At 49.3% G+C, this 25,409-nt stretch overlaps 1 protein-coding gene across 1 annotated transcript in view; it reads right to left on the bottom strand.

Moving 5' to 3' along the window:
• PAPPA (pappalysin 1) overlaps window positions 1–23,215 on the bottom strand; it is a 259,266-nt gene extending 236,051 nt beyond the window's left edge. Inside the window, exon 1 of the mRNA XM_070459199.1 lies at window positions 22,795–23,215. Within this exon, the coding sequence (XP_070315300.1) occupies window positions 22,795–23,215 (421 nt within the window). The remainder of the gene's footprint in view (window positions 1–22,794) is intronic.
• Window positions 23,216–25,409: the final 2,194 nt, after the last annotated feature.

Here is a 25,409-nt window from a genome sequence, read left to right on the forward strand (position 1 = left end):
CAAATGGGGATAATGAGGCTCTGAGAAGGTAAAGAGTATACATCTCTTTACATCTCTGCATTTAGAGCCTTAAGAGGGTGCTGAGAACCTAAGTACTCAATCAACACTTGTTGAATGGATGAATGAGCAAGTGAATGAATGAACGAACAAATGAAATTTCTGCCCAACACTTGTGAAGAAACTCAACTGGAAGACTCTGAGGTGTGGACTCGTCTTTGTAGTACTGGAGTAAGAGTCCTGACTTGGAGGCAGGGCAGGCATCCTGGTGACAGTGAGTAAGCCCCTCTGTCTCCAGGCCCTCGAATGTCTATCCATTGAATAGGAGGTTGGCATTGGTGGGCACTGGGTCGACTGCATAAAATACTGAGAAGAGCAACCAGAGGTCAGGAAAGCCGCTTGCTGTGTGACTAAGTTGTGTGACCCGAGGCAAATCGTGCTTTCTCTGGCCTCCTTTTCTCATCTCTGAAAGAAGATCGTGGTGAAATCGCTTCTGGGGCTTTTCTTCAAACATAGGGAGATTTCTAAATTGGGAGTGATGAGACATGAACTTGTGCCCTGATTTCCCACGAAGGTACTATTGATCTGGTGCAAATTCCTTCCATCCAGGGTGGCATCATGACTCTCATGGATCCTGGAGGCTTTTTCTTTCTCCCTAAATATATATAATTATATTTTATGACTGCATTGGTATAAAGATGTATATAATCTTTATACATATGAAGGGCATAAAGGGTATATAAAGATTTATATAATCTTTATATTACATGTTTAAGTATATGTAATGAAGGGTGGCTTCATTATCACATATGTATTATTATACTAGCTTTTTTCTTCTAATAAAAAAAAAAAGCCATTTTTATGGGCCTCTTAAAAGTGCTGTGGACCTCAGGCATTGTGTCCATTGCAGCTAATGGATGAGTGGGCCTTGTGTCCACCTCGAGGAAGACGGGTCTTCATCTACAGAATAGCATCAGAGGAGGCATTGAGCGCCTGCTGCCTGCCAATCCAGGGAGCTCGGGGGATAGAGTGGATTCCCACACGGGCGAGGCCAGTGATGTAAGTCTCCTAACTGGCAGAGGCCCACAACACGTCACGTGAAAACACACCCTAGACAGTGTGGGTTCCATTCTGGAAACAAAAGCTCCTCTGGGGTGAGCCTACTGTCACCTCATCCTGGCGCACAGAGCTAGGGGTAAGCCTTTCGGGGAGTGGAAGGCAACCAGAGACAAGGAAGGGATGTGACCAGACAGGCAGATCCCTGCTTTGCTGGGCTGGGGGCATCTGGAATCACTCTCCAAAGCAGGGGGCGCGATGGGACTGGATGTTTGCCAAGTGCGCACCGCACGCCAGGCATTGTGCTCGGCTCCTTGTGCAGAGTAGCTCGGGGTCCCTCCACAGTTATCCGAGCACTGTTACCTCCACTTTACAGACGAGAGAACTGAGCCTCGGACAAGCCCAAGCCAGAGTAACTTGCTGGCAAATGACAGGAGTGGGATCCAAACCCAGGCAATCAGTCTCTAGGGTTCACGTTCCTAAGTTCTGAATTATGCTGGCCAGTCAGGGGAAAACTGACTACATGGGGACCAAGGAGAAGTTTTTAATTATAAATAAATAAAGCATAATAGAGTTAAGTTCTAGTGGAGGTATCAGCCAAAGAGCTCAGTGGAGGGAACACTTGATTCAGACAAGAAGGCTCCAGGAAGTTTTCTTGGACGAGTGACATGAGAACTAAGCTTGCACAAGGAATCCGGTGGGAGAGGAGGGGTGGGGGTGGGAGGCTGGGCAGACCAGCTTTCTGGCAGTCAAGAGCTGTGGTCACTGGAAGGTGACTCTGGAGATGGAGAAGACATCCGCTTTTGATGGCACTGCAGGAGCTTTTGGCGGGAAATGGCATAGCTAGAATGTGCAGGGTGGTGAATGCTAGGCAAAGAGACTTGAAGTTTATTCCACAGACAGCAGGGACTCTTTGGGGGGTTTTCAGAAACAGAGACCTTCAGGGTAGGGCTCATTAGCGAGGGATTTCATGATGCTCTTACTGATCGTCACAGAGCTGAAAGAACCAGGACTCCTTTCCCCGGACACCCTGTCCGGGGTTGTGGGCAATCCTGAGCCCTTCAGCCTTAAAGACTTATAATGAAAGGCATGGAATGTAAGCAAAAATGTTGAAAAGAGGGCTGATATACTTTTCAGATATGAGTTTTCTATTCTTTAAATATCCACTAACAAATAATAAATTATGACTCAACTCAAAAGAACTCTTTAAAACTCCAGGTGGGTAAGCGGTATTTAATCGTTCACTAGGACTTCAGAATTTAAATTTTATTCCACTAGGTGGAGAATGATCTAGCTCAGCTTTGAGTGTGCTCTCTAACCGACCTTGATAAAATATCATCTACCTTCCGGGTCTTGGTTCCCTCATTTACTCAACTAGGAGAGGATGGAGAGCTGAATCTCTAAGTTGTTCTTGAACTCTGATTATCTATCACACAAACTCCAGAGGTGCAGGGTCGTATCACCTCTGACTTCATACTCTGAGTACTTAGCCTGGGCCCTGAAACAAATTCCAGCCAATATATAATCGCCGAATGCATGGAATGAACTGAGCTTTTATTTCAAGTTCCTGTGGAATCTTCAGCGGATTTTAAACAGAAAGTTGGAAATAGGTGACCATTTTTTTTTTAAAACAAAAAAGCATAAATACAAGCAGATCAATAACCCAGATAGGCTAGTGTTTCCTCTCTAGCCGTAAAAGGTGTTGAGGACCTCAAAGACTCTGGAATAGGGAAAAGACTGAGGGGAGGAGGCCAAGGACCCTACAGGGTCAAAGGGGAAACCCAATGTGAAAGAAGTAAATGCTAGAGAGGATGTGGCGAGAAGGTAGCCCTCCTCCACTGTTGGTGGGAATGTAAATCGGTGCAGCCACTCTGGAGAACGGTAATGGAGGTTCCTTCAAAAACTAAAAATAGAACTATCATACAACCCTGCAATCCCACTCCTGGGCAGATACCTGGAAAGAAACATAATCAAAAAAGATCCATGCATCCACATGTTAATTGCAGCACTATTTACAATAGCCAGAGCATGGAAGCAACCTAAATGTCCGTTAACAGAGGAGTGGATAAAGAAGATGTGGTATATATGTATATTCAGTAGAATAATACTCAGCCATAAAAGAAGCAAAATCGTGCCATCTGCAGGGATGTGGATAGAACCTGTAGACTGTCAAGCAGAGTGAAGTAAATCAGAAAGAGAAAAATAAATAGTATAACATCACTTATACGTGGAACCTAGAGAAATGGTACAGATGAACTTATTTGCAAAGCAGAAACAGAGACACAGATGCAGAGAATGAATTTCTGGATACCGAGGGGGAGAGGGGGCATGGGATGAATTGGGAGACTGGAATTGACAAACTAACATGTATAAAGTGAAAAGTAAAAGCGTTAGTCGCTTAGGCGTGTCCGACTCTTTGCGACCCCGTGGACTGTAGCCCACCAGACCCCTCTGTCCATGGGATTCTCCAGGCAAGAGCACTGGAGTGGGTTGCCATGCCCTGCTCCAGGGGATCTTCCTGGCCCAGGGCCTATGTATAAAGTAGATAACTAATGAGATCCAACTGTTCAGCACAGGGAACTCTACTCAGGGCTCCGGTGACCTAATAGAAGGGAATCTACTATTTACAAAAGAGGGGGGACATGTATCACTGATTCACTTTACTATACAGCAGAAACTAACACCGCATTGTAAAGCAACTATACCCCAATACACTAAAAAATTTCAAAACCTGAAAAAGCAATGGGGTGGGAATGGTGTTCTGTGAACACCAGATAATTCTGGTTCAGCAGACGAGTCCATGTAAGATGATTGTTCTCACAGCGAACATGTGGTCATGTTCCTGGAGACATTTTTGATCAACGTGGCCAGGGAAGGGAGGCTGCTTCTGCTTCTTGTGAGCAGAGGCCAGGGATGCTGCTGAACATCCTAGAGTGTCTAGGACAAACACCCACAACAGAGGATCACCCTTTCCAATATCTCCGCTGTGCTGAGGTTGAGGATCCCTGATATGAGGAACTAGGAAATATTATGGTAGACAATAATGCATGGGGAAGAAGTTGAATGTGATGCTAAGGAATTCTAGTTTGACCTAGAGGGTTTGCAGTGGGATGTAGTGAACTCCGGGACTAATTCTATATAGTACTTGACCTTCGAGAAGTCACTTAACTTTCCCATACTTCAGCTCTCTTAATATGGAAAACTGGGATTTTAAGAGTATCTATTTCAGAGGGTCCTTGTGAAGATTAAAGAGTTAATACACGCAAAATCCTCAGAACAGCGTCTGGCACACATTACATGCTAAATATGCTAGCTATTATCCTTACCGTGTGTAGGTGATAGGGAGCTACAGTAGACTCAAGTTTGAGAGAGTAACAAAAGAATCGCTTCGGCTGCTGCTAATGCTAGAAAAGTGATCTAGAGCTGTGTGATCACCATGTGACTATTACATCCACTCAATGAATAATCCCCCTTCAATCAGCGTCTGCTTCAGACGACACGGCAAGCGGGGTGTGTGTGGGTCTGTGTCGCTGTTCTCAAGCCACTCCCTGTCGGGGCTCTGTTTTCCAGATATCCCAAGCCCACATCCAACTGCCCCTTCAGTCCAGGACCCTCACGGTTTGAAGGAATAAGTGGAAGAGGACAGAGGAAGCCAGACACGAAGACAGATGGAAAGATGGAAAGGCAGGACGTCTTCCACGAAAGCAGCTGCCAGCGACGCACACCGTTCACAGGGATTCCAAGGACAGAGTTGGGGGCGTGTTCTAGAGGATTGTTTGAGCTACTGATACTGTTCTCTGTGAGCCCTTGTTTGTAAACAGATATTTCTGCTGATGCTGGGCTTTGCAAGGGCGGACAGAGTCTGGTGGGGGTTGGGGTGGGTAGCACAGAGTGTTGAAGAGAAAGGCAGGTTGTGTCCGCGAGCCTTAGACCATGTGTTTGTTGTTGAGAATACAAAGACCTCACTGTATTAAATGAAAATGCTTGTTTTACAAGGCGAGCGGGAATATGATAGGTACATGTCGAAAATGCTTCAGAAACTGAAAGAACCGCATGCCACGAGGGCTTCCTCCTACATCATGCGTCCAGGCGCACACACGGATCATGCAGGCTCAGAGTCTCTAGACCAAGGTTTGGGGGTAAAGACAGCCCCAGAAGCTAAGGGATCATCAGCCCCCTTCTCTGCCCGCTCTATGCAGCCAGCCCTTTCCCCCTCAGCCCTGCCTCTATTCCACATTCTCTACTGGGTTCCCACCACCCGCTGACCCAAGGTAGAAGCCGTTATTGATCTAAAATATTAGAGTTGATAAAGGGGCCTCCACTCCTCTAGACCCAGCTCCAGAGCACTACTGGGAATACTTAAAACTATGTCACTAAGTACGAAGAGCACTTGAATTTTTCTTCAAAGTAGTTTTCAACTTCTGAAGTGAGACTTTCTAACTGTACTCTAGTAGGAGCGAAGGGTTCCATGGAGGTTTCGCAGATGACTTTTGTCAAGGACTCACAGTGGTGTGAGGATAAGAATTGGAGTCTCCTAACCCTTGTCCTTGGAGAAGGCAATGGCAACCTGTTCCAGTGTTCCTGCCTGGAGAATCCCAGGGACGGGGGAGCCTGGTGGGCTGCCGTCTACGGGATCGCACAGAGTCGGACACGACTGAAGCGACATAGCAGCAGCCCCTGTCCTAGCTCTAGCATGAGAAAAGTGAAAACAGTGAAAGCGTCAGTCACTCAGTTGTGTCTCTTTTCAGCCCCATGGACTAGAGCCCGCCAGGCTCCTCTGTCCAAGGAATTCTCCAGGCAAGAATGCTGGAGTGGGTAGACATTCCCTTCTCCTGGGGATCTTCCCAACCCAGAGATCGAACCCAGGTCTCCCACGTTGCAGGCAGATGCTTTACTATCTGAGTCAGCAGGGAAGCAGGGAGCCTGGTAAATAGGCTCCATGGATGGAAGGACAGATTGGTGAGGGCATGGACTGACGGAAGGGTGGAAAGATCAGTGTGTGGAGGAGGGATGAAGGGAGGGTGGGGAGGAGGGTGGGTGGGTGGATGCTGGGTGATGCCTGGATGGACGGAAGAGTAGGTGGATATTTGGATTCACAGATTCCTGGGTAAAGTCCACAGTGAATAATTATGATAAGGACCACCTCAGGCCACTTTGGAAGTGAACTTGCCTAGTTTAAAACTCAGAGAAACTCAGAGAACAGAGTTTGAATAAACAAAGCTGTAGATTATATTTCTAAGGAATAAACGAACTTCTCCTCAGAGGGGGGAATAAGTCCCCAATTCTATTTACTCCAACAAGGGTACAGATGAAGGAAAGTGCAATTCCTCAGTCTGATATGACAACTCAGCGTCAACATTCTCATTTTCACAGATCTCCTACAGTGTTCAGATTTGAGAGCTGGGACCAGGCTGCGGGAAGTGACCTCTTAGGTCTCCTTCTTTTAGTCATTTAAGTCATCATTTAGGGACCACAGACCCCTTTTAGAAAGTGGTGAAAACATCCAACCTGCTCTCCAGAAAAATGTGCACAGTCTCAAATTTTAACAGAAAATGTCTTGAGGACAAGTATCTTCAAGTCCTCCTGGAGCAAAGTGCAAGGAACCCCTCTTCCCCTTACTGTTTTTAAAATATTAGTGCTATTCAGCTATTTTAGTTGGTAAGGATATTAGCAAGGAAAGAAGTGGTAATGATGTTCACCAAAATATTAAATCATGACTAAACAATCAACTAAGCAATAACATCAACAGTCAATTCACACCATAACAATGGTATAATTGACACTCTACTTTTGGTTTCATATGACTCATTTTCCACATAGAGGTCAAACCGATCTTTGGAAAGCAAACACCAGACCTTGTAACTTCCTTGGTTGAAACTCTGGTAACTTTCTAGTTCATCTAGATCAAAACCCACATTCCACAACCTGGGCTCCTTTTAGCTTCAGAAACACGGGCCTCGTAACGGCTTGACTATCTGCTTCTTCAACCTGCTGAATCTTCTGTGTCCTGCCTCACGGTCTGTGCGCTAGCTCTTCTGTCTCTTTCTCTCTCTCTCTCTGGAACTCTGTCTTTTCATACGGCTTGTTCCTCCTCATCTGTCATGCAAGCTTCAGCTTGGCCACCTGCATCCATGTCCTTCAACCTCAGTCATTCTCCACAGCATCCACGTTCATTGCCTGTCACTGTATAAGCCCTGACCACCGATCCTCTGTGTGTGGTCATTCTCTCCTCACGAGAATACTGCATCCACGAGGGCAGGGACCAGCTCTGCCCTTCAGCGTTGCACCTCTAAGAGTATCGGGCACATACCACATTTTTATTGACTCTATGGAGATGCATAGAGGGTTTTGGGGAAGGCTTGGTGTGTGGTTTAACCTCTCCTTCTCTTGGAACTTTAGATTTCCCAGCTATAAAAGGATAGCTTGGGTCCTACCCAACTATGGGAGTCAATGACCTAAAATCTCTATGGCCAAGTTCAAGTGAGCTGGGCTCAAATCCCAGAAAAATATGACTGGATAGTACAATGGTCAGGAGAACTGGACTCTTGTCCTACTCTGCCTCTGAGTTGGAGTGGAACTTGGAATCATTTCCTTGCCTCCTCTGGACATCAGACTCTCTCCACCTGCTAACTGAAGAGACCAGATCAGACGTATTGAAAATTTAGGGCATTCATGTGTCCGGAAATTCATTCACGAATCTGCCGAACCCCAGCAACGTGCCAGCCCTGGGGAGGTGTGCTGAGATGGCAGGCATGCACCTCATCCTCGCTCTGCGCTCACATCCTCTGGGAGGTCTCCAGGGCACAGGTGAGGGTGGCAGGGCACATCCTCACCCCTGCAGCGGGTTCTTTGGCAGTTCTCTCCAGGGACAGGATAGGAGAAGCTGAGAGAAAGCCAGGGGGAAAAGGACTGAAAGCCAATAGAATGACACACTGGCTCGACAGAAAGAAAGGAGGCTTAGTAACAGGTGAAAGGTGGCAAGACTACACACAGGGATGGTCAGCTCAGAGAAACCCAGAGCCGTATCGAATGGCTGTCATTCATAACAAGTTTGCTCTCATCGCCTGGCCCTTCTGAAGGCTCATCATCCTTTCTCAAAGCACCTTTCCTTTCAGCTGTCCTCTTTTCTCCCTGATGTGGAGTCATCGCCAATTCATTTCACGAAATCGACTGGGCACCCCCGGCACGGCTGGTGCTGGGAGACAGGTGGGAAGAAAGCAGCGATAAAGACAGAAATGGTCTCTGCTCAGATGGAGCCTGGAAACAAGTGGAGAAAGACAAGTACAAAGGCATCACAACAGCGTGATAAACGCATGAGGGGCTGTTGGGCTTGATTCGGGTGGTGATAGACTGAACCGTCCCATCATTTCCTAGTGTCAGATTCCTAAAAGCTACTCTAGGTCAATGTCCTTAGCGGAGACATGAATCAAAATGTTTACTGTTCTACTTTGATTTACAGTTCGCCATTTTATCTGTCATGCATGCATCCTTATGCAGGGCAAGGCGCACATTCCACACACACACCACCTACTTCATGAACCCCCAACCCTTCTAGGGGGAAGGGACCTCTCTTAGCCTCCAAAATCTCAGAGAACTTTCTAGCCCCCATAACAAATGTGGATGAGCAACAACACAGTTTTCCTGCTTCTGAGCTTTTCCAGGACTCTATTAATTGCTTAGTTAGAGCAGTTACCATGATGTCATGTAGCTGTTTACCAGTCTATTTCCGCCAGTAGGACTGGGAGTTCCCCAAGGGATGGAACTGTGCCCTGTTCTTTTTAATCTGCATCTCCTAGCTCAGTGTCTAAGACCCAAAGACATAAAGGTTGCTCAATAACTACCGAATAGATGGGTGGATGGATGCATAGAAGGAAGGAAGAAGGAAAGCTTACCTCTCTGAACAAACTGCCATTTCCTATTCAACTTTGCAGAATATCTAGGACAGAGGCTTGGCATGTAAGAAATACTTAAGTTAATAAACAGCTGTATGACATTTCTAGTAAGCTCACTAACGTGAACCCACAGATGTATCCATCATCTGACACTGTAAAGGAAAACAAAGTGGTCCGGCGGAAAAAGCACTGATTTGGGAGTCAAGAGATTCAAGTTCTAGTTTCAATTTTGCTACCGGTTTGCTGTTTAACCTCACTCAACTCAGCTTGGTTTAACAGGTTAACTTGCCTAGATTTCAGTTTCTTCATCTAAAGACTGAGCAGATTTCATAAAGCAGACTCTACTGTCTTGGGAAAGGGAAGAACAAGATATCACATTTGTTGCTAGCAGATCAGCTCTCATCAGCCCAGTGGGGCCCTTCTGTAAAGGAGTAATCCTGAGAACTCACTATGGGCTCTACAGAGGCTTAATCAGCTCCAATGAGAGCATATCACAAACCAGCCTTGTTCCTCCAGAGTCATTCGTCTGGTCAGAACCCCTGGTTCTCACAGCATACCACTTACACTGGGCCCAGACTGGCTCTGAATGTATCAGGTCCCTCCTCAGATGGTGACAGGGTATCTCTGCCGAGCATGATCCTGGGGGAACATTTCCCAGGTCCTGATTCCCAAAAGTGAAAGTTGCTCAGGCGTGTCTGATTCTTTGTGACCCCGGGGACTACAGTGCATGGAATTCTCCAGGCCAGAATACTGGAATGGGTAGCCTATCCCTTCTCCAGCAGATCTTCCTGACCCAGGAATTGAATCAGGGTCTCCTGTATTGCACGCAGATTCTTTACCAGCTGAGCTAGCAGGGAAGCCTGAGGCCCAAAAGAGGAATCCAGAAACATGTTGGGCAGAGAGAATCTTTGAAAGTATATGAGCTCCTGGTAGACCATGTAAACGTGGGAAATGCTCTGGTGGACATCAATGGCCTTTTTGTTCCAAAGTTACTGGCAAATAAAATATATTCTGAACAACAAAGAGATTTCTTAGCCAATCTCTTGAAAGTCTTATAATGTTCATTCCAATTTTTCTTCCATCTCTCTCTCTCTCTCCCTCTATCCCTTCTCTTTTGTTCTACCATCTCTAGATGGTTGCATTAGCCACTGGGGGTAGCCTCATCCAGCCAGCCAGCCAGCTAGACAGCCATCTATTTAGCATTCACTTATATTCATCCTCTCATGGAACATTTACTGAACAGTCACTGTATTCCAATCAATGCACTAGGCCATATGGAGAGAGAGAAAATTAAACTGGCCTAGTCCAGTGCCACGACCCTTAAGCTGTGAGGCCTTCAGCAAGTCGTGTCACTTTCTAAGCCGAGCTCTGAGGGTCCGGCGTGCAGCCCTCGGCACGGGGCCAGCACACAGTAAGTGCTCATTACAAGCTGGCTGCTTTTACGACTGTTATTACTGCTGAGAATGTGTGTTCTCCCTCAAGGGTATATAAACAGCGGATAGAGGATTCCAGGCCCCAAGGTCACCCCAAGGGCTCACAAGATCAAGGCCAGCCGACGGGAGGCCCGCCAATCACAAAGGAGGGAAAACCCAGCCAACAGATACGACAGCTAGGACACTCGAGGCCCGAAAAGGACCTGCGAAGGGGGACCAGGGTGGAAGCCGGGGAGGCCAGCAGAGCTGGAGATTATGTGCTGCGGTGCACACACACACAAGTGCTTCGCAAATGGGCGAAGGACAGAGTGGGAAGGACCAAGGTTAACCCGGGGCTCGGGCTGGAAAGGCCGAGATGTGAGCTGAGGAGGCGTTGACTACACTGTCCCTCCCCCACCCCGTGTTTGGGAAGGCCAGATATCTTTTCCCTTCTGACTTCTCTGCTCAAGGGGAAATGGAATTAACCACTGTGTAATGTTTCTGAGTGTGACGCACGGGCCAGGTCATGTGCTTTGGTTACGTAATGCAACATGCCTGAGGTTCCCAAGCTCTTTCTCCCAGAATCATTAGAAATGTAGCTGGTTCCTTTATCCACTCATGCATTCATTAAGCAAAAGTCCCTGTATTTCTTTTATAAGCGAGGCACTTGGCCAGGCAGTGGAGAAGCTGAGAGGACCCCCTAATTTGCACAGGATAAAACGCGAGAAAGAATTCCAGGTGTTGTGATAAGTGTGTGCAGAGAGTATAGACAAAGATGGAACAGAGAGGTGGGGAAAAAAGTGGTATTTGGGGAAGAGTCAGAAAGGGCTTCCCAGAAGAGAGGAACATTGAGCAGAATCGTCTAGAGGCTTAAGTGCGCTGCATCATGGTGCCTGCAATATCTCTATGCGGGGATAGAAAGGTACGTCACGGATCTAGGGGGTCGAGGAGGTTCATCGAGTAAAGAAAATGATGGGGGGAAGCCTATGGCATTTATCTGGGGGACTGTAAATAATTGCAGTGCTATTGAAAGGCCTCTAGCTGGAGGCAATAGAGGAAGATTTGCATTCTGGCAAGATTTGACTGCGGAAAGCTGAAGGACAGGTTGAAGGACGTGTTGGAGTTGAGGCTCAGAGAAGTGGGCACTCACCACACTAAGGAAAGAGTCAAAGCAAGAGATGAAGAACGCCTAAGCGGAGAGAGGGGAAGGGTGGCTATAAACATGTTAAGAAGGCCAGGCAGACGGGATAAATACGGTGGGTGACATATCTAGGGCAGGTGACACTCGATGAGGACAGAAGGAATTCTGGAAGAAAGAGGATTCAGCTTTGGACATGTCGAGTTTGAAATGCAGGCTGACGTTTTCAATAGACAGCTGGATCTGTGAGTCCAGAGTCCAGCAGAATCTGGAGATAAATGATGCTCCTCACCAGAGAAATGGTACTTTGACAGGGAAAGATGCAAAGCCAGGAGGCAGGCAGAACTAGACCTGGTGTAAGACTCAGAAGACAGAGGACCTTACCCTGAATGGTCACTGGTTCAGACAAGTCAGTTTTTCCACCACCCCTTGGTTTCTCCTTCTGGGAATGAATGGTTCTGATGCCGACTCTCACACACCTTGGTTCTCTGCACTTACGTGAATGTCTCTTCACCAGAGTAGAGGATACCTTCCTTTCTTACAATTTATGTGTACTGCGCATCTCTCAGAGCAAGGCTACCTTGCTCCTGATTGGCCTGTTATCAGCTCTTTTTCTGTACTCCTATCAGCCTCCGTAGCTAAAAGATCTCCAATTTCACTGGGGGAAATAAACCACTCTTTACAAACATATCTGGTCATGTTCTGCTTCGCTGTATTTCTTGTCTATAGGGCAAAAAGAATTAAGAAGAAACGGATGTGGGACAGGGAATAGCTTCTTGACACAAAGGTGGTGGGTACAGGTGAGACCATCAGTCTCTTGAAGGCAAAACAGTAGATCAGGGCTCTGTAACAAGTTATATGCTCCCCCACCCACCCACATACTTGGGCCTCCCAGCTGACTCAGCGGTAAAGAAGCTACATCCAATGCAGGAGATGCAGGTTCTATTCCTGGGTTCGGAAGATCCCCTGGGGAAGGGAATGGCAATCCACTTCAGTATTGTTACCTGGGAAATCCCATGAACAGAGGAGCCCAGTGGGCTACAGTCCATGGGGTCACAAAAAGAGTTGGACACGACTTAACGACTAAACAACAACCCATGTACTTAGATCCCAAGCTGCGATCCGGCACCTCCTAGAGTGTCTGTCTCTGCTTCCTGCAAATGGACTGGAACCTGGGACTGTCTCAGGGTTTCCAAAACTGAAGCAGGGTCATCTCTCCTACTCTTCCATGGCCTCTGGGTTTGTGGCAAGTAATACTGGAAAACATTCTCTTTCTCTTGTTGGAAGAAAAATCTGGGGATGACAGTGCTGGGGATTCCCAGAAGGAAAATAGACTAACAGATGGCTACAGACTCCAGAGTTCTAGTATTTTAATCATGCAGTGATGTGATTAAAATGATAAGCATGACTAAAAGGCCAGTGGTCTATGCCAGTGTCCAGCAACTTGCCTGGAATGGCTTTTGTACAGTAAGACATGATGAAACCTGAGCATTCTAGCCATAAGCCAAGATGTGATCATTGAAAAGGTCACTTAGTGAGTTTTTTTTTTTTAAACTATTTATGGCAGCTATTATTAGCAATATTATTAATGTGATGGTTTCCAGCTCTTGGGAAGTACCAATATTCCCTACATAATGTCTTCAGTCAGTCTTTGACGGAAATTCTACCCATTGGTACTCTGCTTGGGGATAGGAGGCTTTTCGAGGAGACATTACAGCTTATATGTCCAGGAAAGAGCCACATTCTAAGCTGGGGTCGGTCAATGATACCTGAGCAAGAAGGGGCGCCATGCCCTTTTCCAAGGATGCGTTTGGCTGGAACGAGCAGCAGATGGTGCCGGGCACTTGGTCCCCGAGGGGCGCAGGCACCATCTAGTGGAGGGAGCCTCGCTCAGACAGGAAGAGCGCTGGGATCACTGCCAGCACTGCAGCTCTGTCTCAGGACAGTCCTGACAAGGATCACGGGGCCCCAGGGGACCTCGGCTCGACAGGCCTCGAGGGCAAAGACAGACAGAGATGAGCTCCTCCTCACCCTCACTGTTCAGATGAGGAAAATGGGCCCCAAGAAGGAAAGAGAGTGACCCAAAGACACAGCAAGCGGAGGACTGCACTGCTCTGGACCTGACCATCCCCCCAACCACCCTCCTGCCCTTGGCCCCCTGCGCTTCCTTCTCCAAACCCCACAGCCTCCTCCAGCCAACCCCACTGTGCTCCGAGGTCTCTGGTCCCGAGTGATTTCTCATCACTGCCTCCCTCACTGCCCTGTTTAAATCCTCCTCTTCCTGCCCACCCCCTCAGCCCCACACAACTCCCTTCTCCGATTTTGTCTATGTTCATAAACATTCACCCTACATGATGGGGTGAATGTCCTTAATCATTCATCTTCTGCCTCCTCTTCCTTCTCACTCCCCACCCCCGACTCCAGAGTATAAACTCCCTGAGGTCAGAGATATCTTCTTTTGTTCCTTACTTTGTACTGACAGCCTAAAACTGTACCTGGCATGTAGAAGAAACTCACCAAATACTTGTTGAATACTTGGGCAGGGATGGACATAGCTTACTTTGCTCCTTGTTTTTAATCTGCTTTTCTTAGATTCTCTACAATAAGCCCACACTGCTTCTGCGATAAGAAATGATAAAGTGTTTATTCTGTTTGTCTTTCATTTTAGTTTTTGTTTTATGTGAAGATGACAGGAACAAGCCTTTCCTGAGTGGGGAGGGAAGGAAAGGCAATTCCTAGCTCTGCCAAAGGAGATAAACATGTCTAATTTATAGAGTTATTGAGAGAATTAGAACTAGTGTGTAGCAAGGGCCGGACACACATCAAAACCCATATGAGTTAACGTTTACTGGGTGCTTACCCATGGTCTAGATTCCATTACTAAGCATTTTCCACATGGAGGCCCAGTTAATCTTCAAAACAACCCAATGAAGTAGGAGCCAGTATTATCCGCATTTCACAGAGGGGAAAAGTGACGCTTGGTGATGTTAAGCAACTTGCCCTAGGTCACACAACTGGCAGGTGGGAGAATCAGCAAATCAAACTCAGGCAACCTGACTCGAGTTTTACCATCAATCATTACAAAATACGTCCTCAGCAAACATATGCTCCTTTCCCCCATTTCCTGAGGGTGTCAGCTCTTTCTTAGATTAGTCAACCATAGTTTATCCTCCTCCTCCTCCATCCCCATGAGGCTCTAGAAGCTTCTAGAAGGCTTCCAGGGCAATGGGAGATGCAGAGAAAGAAGGAGTCAAAAAAAAAAAAGAAAAACAAAACAAAACAGGGGCAGGTGGAAATGTGAGTGTGTGTGTGTGTGTGTGTGCGCGTGCGTGCACGTGCCTGTGCGTGAATGGTCACAATGTATTTTGGGTTGTCACAACGATTAGGAGATTCTAGGGGATTCTAGGGCTTTTCTGGTGGCTCAGAGGTTAAAGCATCTGCCTGCAATGTGGGAGACCTGGGTTCGATCCCTGGGTCAGGAAGATTCCCTGGAGAAGGAAATGGCAGCCCACTCCAGTAGTCTTGCCTGGAGAATCCCATGGACAGAGGATCCTGGTGGGCTACAGTCCATGGGGTCGCAAAGAGACAGACACGACTGAGTGACTGCCAGGCCAGGGGATTCTAAAGCACAAAACCAAGGATGTAAAATGCTTCCCAATGCTGGAGATGGTTCCATGCAGCAAGCAACGCCCTCACGGACATTTCTAATTGCTCTGCAAGGCTCCACCGGCCCCTCTGACTTGGCCCTCCTGTATCTCGTCCTCCTCTCAGGCTCTCCAGGACAGCCAGTCACCGGGGCTCGCAGGTGGGCAGGAAGAAGGGCTGAGGGAGCTCCTGGTGTCTGCACCCTGACTTTCAGTTGCTCTCTGTGTGACCTTGGGAGAGTCCCTGACCCGCTCCAAGTGGCCAAAATGCAGTTGGAAACCTGTCAGCTCACAGATCATGCAGGGATCTAAGACTTCAGCTCCTCCTGCGGCTCTCCAACTCTTTTAAACTTTCTATGACGGAATTCTTCAATCAGGCACAGGAGGACAGACAAAACCCGTATTGAAGCCCGTTGCTTCCTGTCACCTGGCTTCAGCGACCACCAATCTGCCAATCTTCTTTCATCTACCCCTCTTCCCCCCCAACATCCTAATTTTTTTTTTCCCCTGAAACACTTTAAACAAACAAAACAGACATAACGTCATTTTACCCATAAATACTTCAGTACGCATTTCTAACAGAATAGGATCTTTAAAAATATATAATCACAACACCGGCATCACGACAAAGTTAACAATGTCAGTCCATGTCCACTCGAACTCTGTCACTGAGAAATCCACACAGTCCTTCAAAGGAAATCTTGTGGAATCACACAATTCAAACAGTATAGGGGAGGGGAAGGCGGGGAAGCAGAGTGCTTCTCTTCCCTTCACCTCTCCCCTGCTGCTAAATCGCTGCAGTCCTGTCCGACTCTGTGCGACCCTATGCACAGCAGCCCACCAGGCTCCTCTGTCCACGGGATTCTCTAGGCAAGGATACTGGAGTGGGTTGCCATTTCCTTCTTCATCACCTCTCCCCAGGGCATTCCTAAGATTGTGGGGAACAGTTTGAAAGCCCTTATTTCATTCCTACCCCTGACTACGCACGCTGAGAACACCAAGGCACAGAGAGAAGCAGTTGTTTAGGTCACATAGCGAGTGAGGCAGACCTGTGAAGTTCCAACATCAAAGGACTCCAGTGAGGTCACACATAGGCAAAGGTTTGCGCACTCGATCACTGTTGATTGTCTGCAGTGTGAAGAATGATGATAGAGGTGCCTTTCCAGGAACGACGTGGCTCTTACAAAGCACTCACAGCTCTCGCTTTCTGGATCCTCCCACCCGTGTGGACCTAGGGACTGGGTTCTGATCCCAGCTGAGAGCTTCTCCTGCCATTGTCTCACCTGCCTCTCATGACGACCTGTGAGATGAGGGTGTGGACTGTAACCACACCTGCAACTCTCTCCCCAGAGGCTCCAGGTCACACCGCTCAGAGGAGGCCAAGCCGGGACTTGAGTCCAGAGTTCCTGGCTCTCAGCTTAAGGTTTTCAAAGGATCTAAAGGGCCAAGACCCACAAGTCAGGTCTGAGCCGAGTGTTTCCAGTAAGTGCATCAAGGCATGAAGCAGAGTCCTCAGCGCGGCAAGAAAAAGAGATAAAGGAGACACTGAAGGAAGGGGAATTAAATTCCAGAGATGGGGCAGCAGGTGAGGGGAGAAGCAGGCGCTTGCTGAATTCTTAAGCCCTGGACCAGCCATAGGCAGATGAGGCTCAGGCTGCTTGTGCAGGGGGTCCTCCTACCTGGGGTCCCTGGGGGTCTTCTCTCTCATCTAAGACACCCTGCAGCCAGCGCTGCTTTCAGAGTGATCGAACGGTGAGGGGGTTTGGGATGATAGGAACACGGGCCTTCTTTCAGGAAGGACTAGGCCTGGCAAAGTGGGGAATGCCTTCTAGCTGGGGTTCCTTCCCTCCTTTCCACCTCTTATTCCTCAGGAAAAAAAAAAAATACAGCTCACCACTCAAGCATGATGAGAGATCCATTTGAATTCAGATGTGTGGAACTCCATGTATTATCCCCTTTGAGGAGTGTTTGCACTTTAAAGGAGGTACCAGAAGGTGAGAATGTGGCTTCACATACAGGACCAGCTTTGGAAAGATGGAATGTCAGTGTGTGTGTGCACACACGCATGCATGCACACACACACACACACACACACACACACACACCCTGCCCCTGGGAACCACCGTGGAATTGGGAATGGAAAGGGGGTCCCTTCTGCTGGCAACTCAGAACTGGAACCGCTGAACTTCTCTAAAAGCTCTGCCACCGACCAGCTGGGTAAGCAGGAAGCCCTACTCTCTACCCCTACCCGAGGCCTCAGTTTCTCCACCTTCAGAGCAGGGAGACATCAAGCAGGATCAGTGGTTCTTCCTGCTGGTGGCCCCTCCACATCACCTGAGAAGGTTTCGGAAAACACCACTGCCCAGGCCAGTGCCAGACCCTCGACCTCTGAACCCCTGGGAGGCAGCTGGGCAGCAGGAGGTTTTAAAAGCTGGTGATTCTCAGTGCTACGAGATGGGAGCGACTCAACCAAACCATCTTCCAGACAGCCTTGAGAGGGGCAGTTTATGGATACAGTGCAGTTCTCGCCCCATGTGATGCTGGTCCTCGGTGTCCCTGTTTCTCCACAGGCTGCTGGACCCAGTCCATGGCTGGCTGACCATGCAAAACCCACGTTCCTGAGCCCTCCACCTCTTAGCCTCCAGTGTGCCCTCCTTGGTGAAGTGGGACGAGGGTGATGCGGCCTCTGTCACCCGATCTGCCCACGTGCAGGGCTGACTGGGGCAACGTGAAAGCCAGGGGGCGTCTGGGGAAGGAGCAGGGGCGTGCGACCACAGAGCAGTGAGCGGGATGCGCTGTGGCCACCATCTGCCTTCTGTTCCCGGGGGAGTGTCCTCTCCCGGCTGCTACTGCCTTTCTTATTCGTTGGTCCTGCGGTGGCGGCCCTCCTCTGGCCCTTATCCCCGAGGAGCATCCAAGGAGGTCAAAAAAGAGGAAATCAAACTGCAAGGAAGGGATCTGAAGGGGCCCAACTCTTCCCCAAGATGCACTGTCTACTCTGGACAGACTCCCCAGCCACGCCAGCGGGGAAGCCCTAACAAGGCATAACCGGGCTGAAGGCAAGGTGGCACATCAGGAAAGGCAAGAGGGTTACTTACTGGATCCAGCTACCACTCACTGCCACTGACTGAGTCCCCGGCACGAGCTGGTTCTGTGCCAGGTACTTCCTGCCGCTTATTCCCCTGCATTATCCTGACACTGTTACGCCCATTTTACAGAAGGGGAAGCCAAAGGGCCAGAAAGACAAAGTGACCTGACTCAAATCACACAGTAAGTCATTGACAACAGAAATTCCACGCCCAGTCTGTCTGATAGATAGTTTGATGGGAAGAGAAAAAAAAAACAAACCCAGATATGCGGGTCACACCCAGAGATCTAAGGAGATTTAGATTCACTTTTTATCCCATTTCATCTGCAGGAATACAGTTAGCACGCAGAGGGGCAGAAAGGAGTGGACCACAGCAGGTCTAAAGAAGGAAAGGGGGGTCATTCCTTCTCTCTCCAAAAGCACTGCTGAAGAAGAAGCAAACGCTTGCAGCTCGAGGCCACATCCGGGCTCTGTCCACTTTGGACTAAGTAGCTTCCACCCTCTGAGACTTTGTTTCCTCATTTGGAAAACAGGTGACAACGTCCACCCTGCAGGGTGGCTGTGAGGGTGAACCTCGCAGACACAAGGCAAGCTCCTCGCTCAGGGCCTGGCACCTTGGAGGCGCCCGGGAAGAGTCACTTTCCTTCCCGCCACCAAGTGTCCTCAGCCCATAAAGCCAAGGCTTCTCGGGGGTTGAGTGGGTTGTGGGAAGCGTGGGCTGCAGAAGGGAGGAAATAAAAGTCTCTTCTCAGTAGCCTGTCAACTCAAGAGTCCAACATTTAGGACAAAGGAAAGAAGCATGGCAGGAGGAGGTGCTGGATGGGATTCAGGTAAATCGTGTCCCCTCCTTGGGAGCAGGGATTCGGGGTCACCGAGGGATGGGGGTGGGAGGAGGTAGCGGTACTTGTGGGATCCACATCTCACTTATCTAGAAGGTCAGAGAAACTTTAACAAGATTAACTGCTGCTCGGGGCCTCTGCTCCTTGGAGCAAATTGAGTCTTGCTTTCTTTTTCTTTCCCTTCTTTCTCTGTCAAACTGGAGAGGTATGGTGGGGGAGGGCAGGTGGGGATGAGGGGCAGGGGTCTGGATCCTGCCTGGTATGCTATAAAGGCTAAAGGATGTGTCAATAAGCCCCCCTCACCCCCAGACTTGAAAGGGAACCCCAGTTGCCATGCCCCGAGTGCCTGGGTGGTGGGTCTGTGCGGGGTGGGAGGTGACGGTGTTTCTCGGACAGGTTTTCTCAGCAGGGTAGTGGGTAAGGCCTGGGAGTGGAGACGCCCAGGCTCAAATCCTAGCTCCTGCCACTGGGGACCCCTCCCCTTGCTGCATCTGTCTCCCTGTTGGGCCAGAGACAAGATCTGGCCTGGGGGGCCTCCGAGGACCCTTTTCACAACAGCCTTAAAGGACTCTTCAACCCTCAGACCATCCACCGTGGGTGGCCCGTTCAGAGACTCCTGCACAGAGGCGCTTTCTAACTTTAGCTTTGCTTTTGCCTGCATAAGCCTTTTCATTTTTATTAATACTCACACACATATATATGTGGGCTTCCCTGGTGGATCAGATGATAAAGAAGAATCTGCCTGCAACGTGAGAGACCCAGGTTCAATCCCTGGGTTGGGAAGATCCCCTGGAGGAGGGCATGGCAACCCACTCTGGTATTCTTGCCTGGGAAATCCCAAGGACAGAGGAGCCTGGCAGGCTACAGTCCATTGGGTAGCAAAGAGTTGGACACAACTGAGCAACTGGCACGCTCACATACACACACATGTACAGATATGTGTGTATGTGTGTGTGTATATATATATATATATACACACATATATATATATTTCATCCCCCCCACTTCCCTTTTGGAAAAAATAAAAGGCATGTTTTCTGAGCTTCAGAAGCAAAGTGCTCCTTCAGTCTTCTCTGCCTCTCTGAGTGCCTGTCTGAACTGGTGTCAGTGAAGTTTGAACCGGGGTAGAAATAGCATCCCAGGCGGATCTGGGAGCACGGCCCGCCTCCCAGCAGCAGCAAGGCCTGCCTCTGCCAGACGACAGACCCGGTTAACAGCACCATAAAATTAGACCTTTACGAAACCCAATTGAATCCTGCAGCAAAGAGTGATGTAAGGCAGCCTGGCCTGACAGCGAGGCAGCAACCCTCTGCCTGAAATAGCAGTGAGGTCCCTGCTGGGAGATGCCTGCTCTCTCAAGATAGGTGACCAGGGATTCCTAGGAAAGTGGCGACGCCCCGCCAGAGAGTGCCAGCAGATGTCAGGTGGCCACGCGGGCACCCGAGGTCGCCGCAGAAGGACGTGGCTTGGCACCCTCGGCCAAATTGCCCACCTCAGCCAGCCCTGCCTCTCCCAGTCTGAACTGACACGGAGGAAGGAGCTGCAAAAGTGCTTCTGCAAAGAACCTCTGTTTGTTTGCGTTTTAATTCAAGGAGAAGCAGGTTCTTTTCAGTCTCACAGCCTGTACCGTGTGGAGGATACGCAGAGTGAGTCTTTTCTGGCTCAAGGCCAGGTGTTTACACACCGTCAAATCTGGCTCAGATTCAACTAGGGGAGGGGAAAAAAAATCCACCAGAATCCTCGGGAGGAAAGCTCTGAGCTTTCTGGGGCTACACCGCAGCCGTGACTTTTTTTTTTTTTTCTCTTTCTCGTTTTGAGAGGAATGTTATTTCCACACATAAAATGGACCAGGCATTTTATACAAGCAATAATAACCTAACGTCCCCCATCCAATTAAAGTATTTTACTGCACAATCTTTGTGTGAGAGAGTGAATGAGTGCTCAAGAGAGTGTGTGTGTGTCAAGAGGGGGCTCCTTGTCTGAATTACAGACATTTATAAAGCAGGCTCCCGAGGAATCTCAGGTGCTATATGTATTTGTTTGTTTGTTTTGAAGAAATGCATTTACTACCTTTTCATTGATGATACCTCTATAACCCCGGGCTCTCCGCCCTGGAGGAGAAGGTTTCCAAACCCCTGTACCACAGGTATAGGCTAGGAAAAAATCAGATCTACTCATTAAAAAAAAAAAACCTCCAAGTAGCAGGCTCTGTGTTTTTCCTGGGTTTCGAAAGAGAAGCAAACACACCACAGCCCTGAATTATAAGCATCAGCATTACAAGTACCGTCTCCTCTCCGCTACATTATAACCCCCTCTGGCTGATTGGGGCTTGGGGGCTAAAACTGAATGAGCTCAGTTTCCCTCTCCTTCCAGAGACGCAAAAAAAAAGAAAGAAAGAAAGAAAAGAAAGAAGAAGAAAAAAATAGCATGTGATGACGTCAGGCATGGGGGAAAGTCACTTTGTAGCTCTCCGTTTGGGGTTTGGTAGCCGGGAGAGCGGAGCTTTGCGGGTATGTGCTTACTTAGTACGCAGCCGAGTTTGGGTCCCCGAAACGGGCTTGATGTAAATAGGACAGAGTTAGCAACATTTGAGAAGGTCCACGACACGACAGAAAGAAGCCGCCGGACTGCCCGGAGAACTCAGAGCTCTCCCTTCTAAGAAAGTGTGTGCAAGGGGGTGGGATCGCAAAACGCCTCCAACACGTTTCCTGGCTGCAGCGATGGGGGAACCCCTACTCTGAGACGTCCGAGGACGGGGCAAGATTGTTTGTGCAGGGAGGGGAATCTCCCAGCCAGAAGAGGCAAAACTTTCCTCCTCTCCTCCAGCGCCGCCCCCCCTTTCCGCCCCCCAGTTTTATTAAAGGCATTGCCACAGATTCATTAAGAGGGGGAAAAATGGATGCTGGAGGATTTCTAAGGTCTGCAACCCTCGCGAAGTGTCCGGTTTCACTATGGGTTTTGCTATGGAAAGGGGAGGGGAACCTAAATTCATTACGGGCTTGTAAAAGTCCCAAATGAGAAAAGCGCCCCGTTTCGCAGCCTAGTCCCGGGAAGACTGGCTGGGTGTGCATGCGGGAAGTCTCACCCCAGCTCCGAATGACAGGCAAGGGGCTTGGAAAGCGAGAACACCGGACGGCAGTGTGCGTGCGTGTCTGTGGGTGGCTGCGGGTAGGGGGTTAATCCCAGAGGCAGGCAGCAAGTACAGAGCAACTTTGGGGCACTTCAAGTACTTTTAAGTCCTGAGGATCACAACAACCTTGCAGGCTTTCAGGGTAACTGGGCTAAGTAAAGCGGGGGTAGGGGGTCATCTCCATTAAAAAGCCAAAGAAATCAATGGTCCCTAGCCTCTATTCACATGCATCCCAACTGGGTCATCCTCCCCTCCATCCCGAACAGAGACAGTCCATCTGACCATCCAAAACACGATTCATGTGCACAAGGCTCCCCGGGACCAGCCCTCACCAACTGCGGTCCGGGGTGGCCGGGAGCGCTCCCTGCATTCTTCCCGAGGGATTAGGCAGAGACACCTTCCAAGCGCGCCCATTCCTCAGATGGGGCAAAGTGAGGCTCGCAGCTCGTCCCGGAGCCTCTGAGCCGCCAGCTGAGCGGCGGCTCCTGCACAGACACACCCTCCAGCCCCCCGACCATCCCGTCACCCGCGCCCAGGCACCCGCGCGCCCCTGGGGCCGCGGGGCCGGTGCAGCACCCGCCCGGGCGTCCCCGCTTACCTGTGATCACCGCCGGAGAGCTCTGGCCCCCCTCTGCTCGCAGCCACACTTGCAGCGTGAACGCGTCCCGGGGCAGCTCGAGGTCGGCTCGCAGGCGCAGCTGCTCGCCTCGCCCGCTGAAATAGAGCGCCCGGCTCGGCGGGCTCGGCTCCTCCGCGGCGCCCCTTGCCTCCCGCTGCTGCCGCCGCCGGGGGACGCGCACGGCTTCCCAGGCACCGCCCGGCGGCGGCGGCGGCGGCGGCGGCGGCGAGGCGCGGCGGCCGCGGGCCGCCCGGGTGGCGCAGGTGGCCGGGCCGGCGGCGGGGCGCGGGGGGCGGCCGGCCCGCGGGTCTCTCCGGGCCCGGCGGGGGCGCTCGGCCAGCCCGCAGCCCAGCGCGGCGCTCAGCAGCCCCAGGCGCAGCACCCAACTCCAGAGCCGCATGTCCGACGGTCCCCCCCGCCCCCCCTTCGCCCCTGCACCGCCGCCCGGAGCTGCCAGCTTTAGGAGCCTCGGCGCCTCGACTTTCTTCGCTTCTTCACCCTTCTTGGGCGAGCCCCCCCTTCCACTTGCTTTTTTCTTTTCTTTCTGGCTTTCCTCCTCAAGGTGTGTGCTCCACTCCCCCCACCTTTGAAAAAATACAGCCCAACTCCTCCTGGTTGGCAATTAATTTCTCTCTCCGCTCCTTTATCTGCCTTATTCCCCCTCTAACAGCTGGTTGCCTTCCTCCTTGTTTTATTTCATTTTATTTTATATGATTTCTCGCTCTTAAAAAAAAAAAAAGCTCCTCTAAGACACTGATCCGCTGAATTCCCTCCCCCCCAAAAGATGCTCTAATTTATTTATTTTTTGCGTCCTTTATAACACAAGCCACAGCCCCCTTCTCCCCCCACCCCAGTCCCCCCTCCCCTCCCTCCTTCTTCACAAAATGAAAGGAAAGAGGGGGGAAAAATCCCTCAGAAGATGAGTAAACAAGCGTATGCTAATCTGCTCCCGAGCGCTCCACCTTCCCAATTGAATGAGTCCTAGTTAAAACTGCGGGGATCATGACTAATCAATCAGTTTGGAGAGGCCGAGCTACCCAGCCGTCCTCCACCTTCCCGTTTGCCTCCTTCGCTCCGCTTCTCCACCCCCTCCTTTTTTTTTTTTTTTAAGAAGACAATCTTAAAGTAACAATTTAATGAAATTCTGTACACACCCCCTTATGGTCCTCCCAGCTCTCCTCATTCCTGCTCAAAACACACATTCCTGTTTTTGTTTTGTTTTGCTTGCTTTTTTCCCCCCCTCCTTCACTCCCCCCCTCCCACCTTTTTATTTTTTATTTTTTTTTCCTCCTGGCGGGGAGAAAAATCTCTCTTCTCTCAGGATCCCCTTTGCACTTTGCTGGTCAACCTCATCCTTCTCTATAGCACATAAAGAGTCTTGAAACTTGATTCTCAGATTTGTTTTTTCCTTTTTTTTGGTAATGCTGTCTCTTTCTCCCTCTCTTTCGCTCTCCCTTCTCACCCTCATTCTCTTCTCTCCCTCCTTCCACTCCGCATCTCTCTCCCTCTCCCTCTTTCCCTTCTCCTGCTCTGCCCTCTCCTTTTCCCTCTTGGGATCCCCTTAAAGTTATGCAGTGGTGAAGGTCTCCCCCCTCTTTTCCGAGTCCCGGTGCTTCTGGCTTCAGCTAGTCCAAATGTTGTCCCAAAGTCCTCAAGGAATCATCAGAAGCAACTAGGAAAGGCATTTGCTTTCCCGAAGCTGTAGACTCAGCACAACTAGGTCTCTGAATACTCCTGAATACTTTTAAATTTGTTAGAAATTTGTTAGAAATTATTTCAGCTTTATATAAAAAGTAAAATAAAACACCTATCATTTTGCCTTCTTTTTTCCGTATAAGAAATTCAGATCCCTCTGACACTGTTCAAGTCACAGGTAAGGATCTGACCATTTGCTGCTTTGTAGATCTGTTTTGAACTGGGACATATATGTAATTTTTTTTTTTTTCTTTTTTTTTCCCCCTCTTTGTAGAACTCAAAAGCTCCCCCTTATGGCAAAACAGTTGTTGTTTTTTTTTTCCCCTTCCAAGTGTTAAATAAGTTAAAATGAGTTAGCAGCAGTAGATTACAAATTATTAGTTACTGAGTTGTTCAAACAGTACAGTGATAAAAACATGCTGTGTGAGGCTTGCATGTGGATAGTGAGCTGGAAGCCTGCGGTGGGATTAACTCAACTTCCCTCCCATGCCTCCTGTGCTCAGGGCTACCCTGGATCCTGCCTAAGAGCCGGGGTCATTCCTGCTTGCTTCGGGAGGGTGAACACTAGTGGAGAATATGTGCTGGTTGAAGCATGCGGATTTGTAGGATGAGCAAATGACTCAGACATCCCCCATAAAAGCCGGCATGTGGTGTGTAGGGATGATGGCCCCGTTCTGCAAACCAGAGATCCCAGATTCAGATCTTCTTGCTTTGGGAAGAACTTGTCATATAGTCTTAGGCTCAGAATGGATGAAATCAGCTTCTCCAGTTATAAAATGGAAATGGCATTATATCATAAATGTATTTCCAGAACCAACGCCATGGAGAAGGAATTTGCCTAGGCAAAACTTTCACTTTCTGCAACTCCAAGCAAAGTATAAAAGTCATGAAGTTGGCAT

This window comes from Odocoileus virginianus, chromosome 31 (genome assembly GCF_023699985.2).
Source record: "Odocoileus virginianus isolate 20LAN1187 ecotype Illinois chromosome 31, Ovbor_1.2, whole genome shotgun sequence".
Lineage (NCBI taxonomy): Eukaryota > Metazoa > Chordata > Mammalia > Artiodactyla > Cervidae > Odocoileus > Odocoileus virginianus.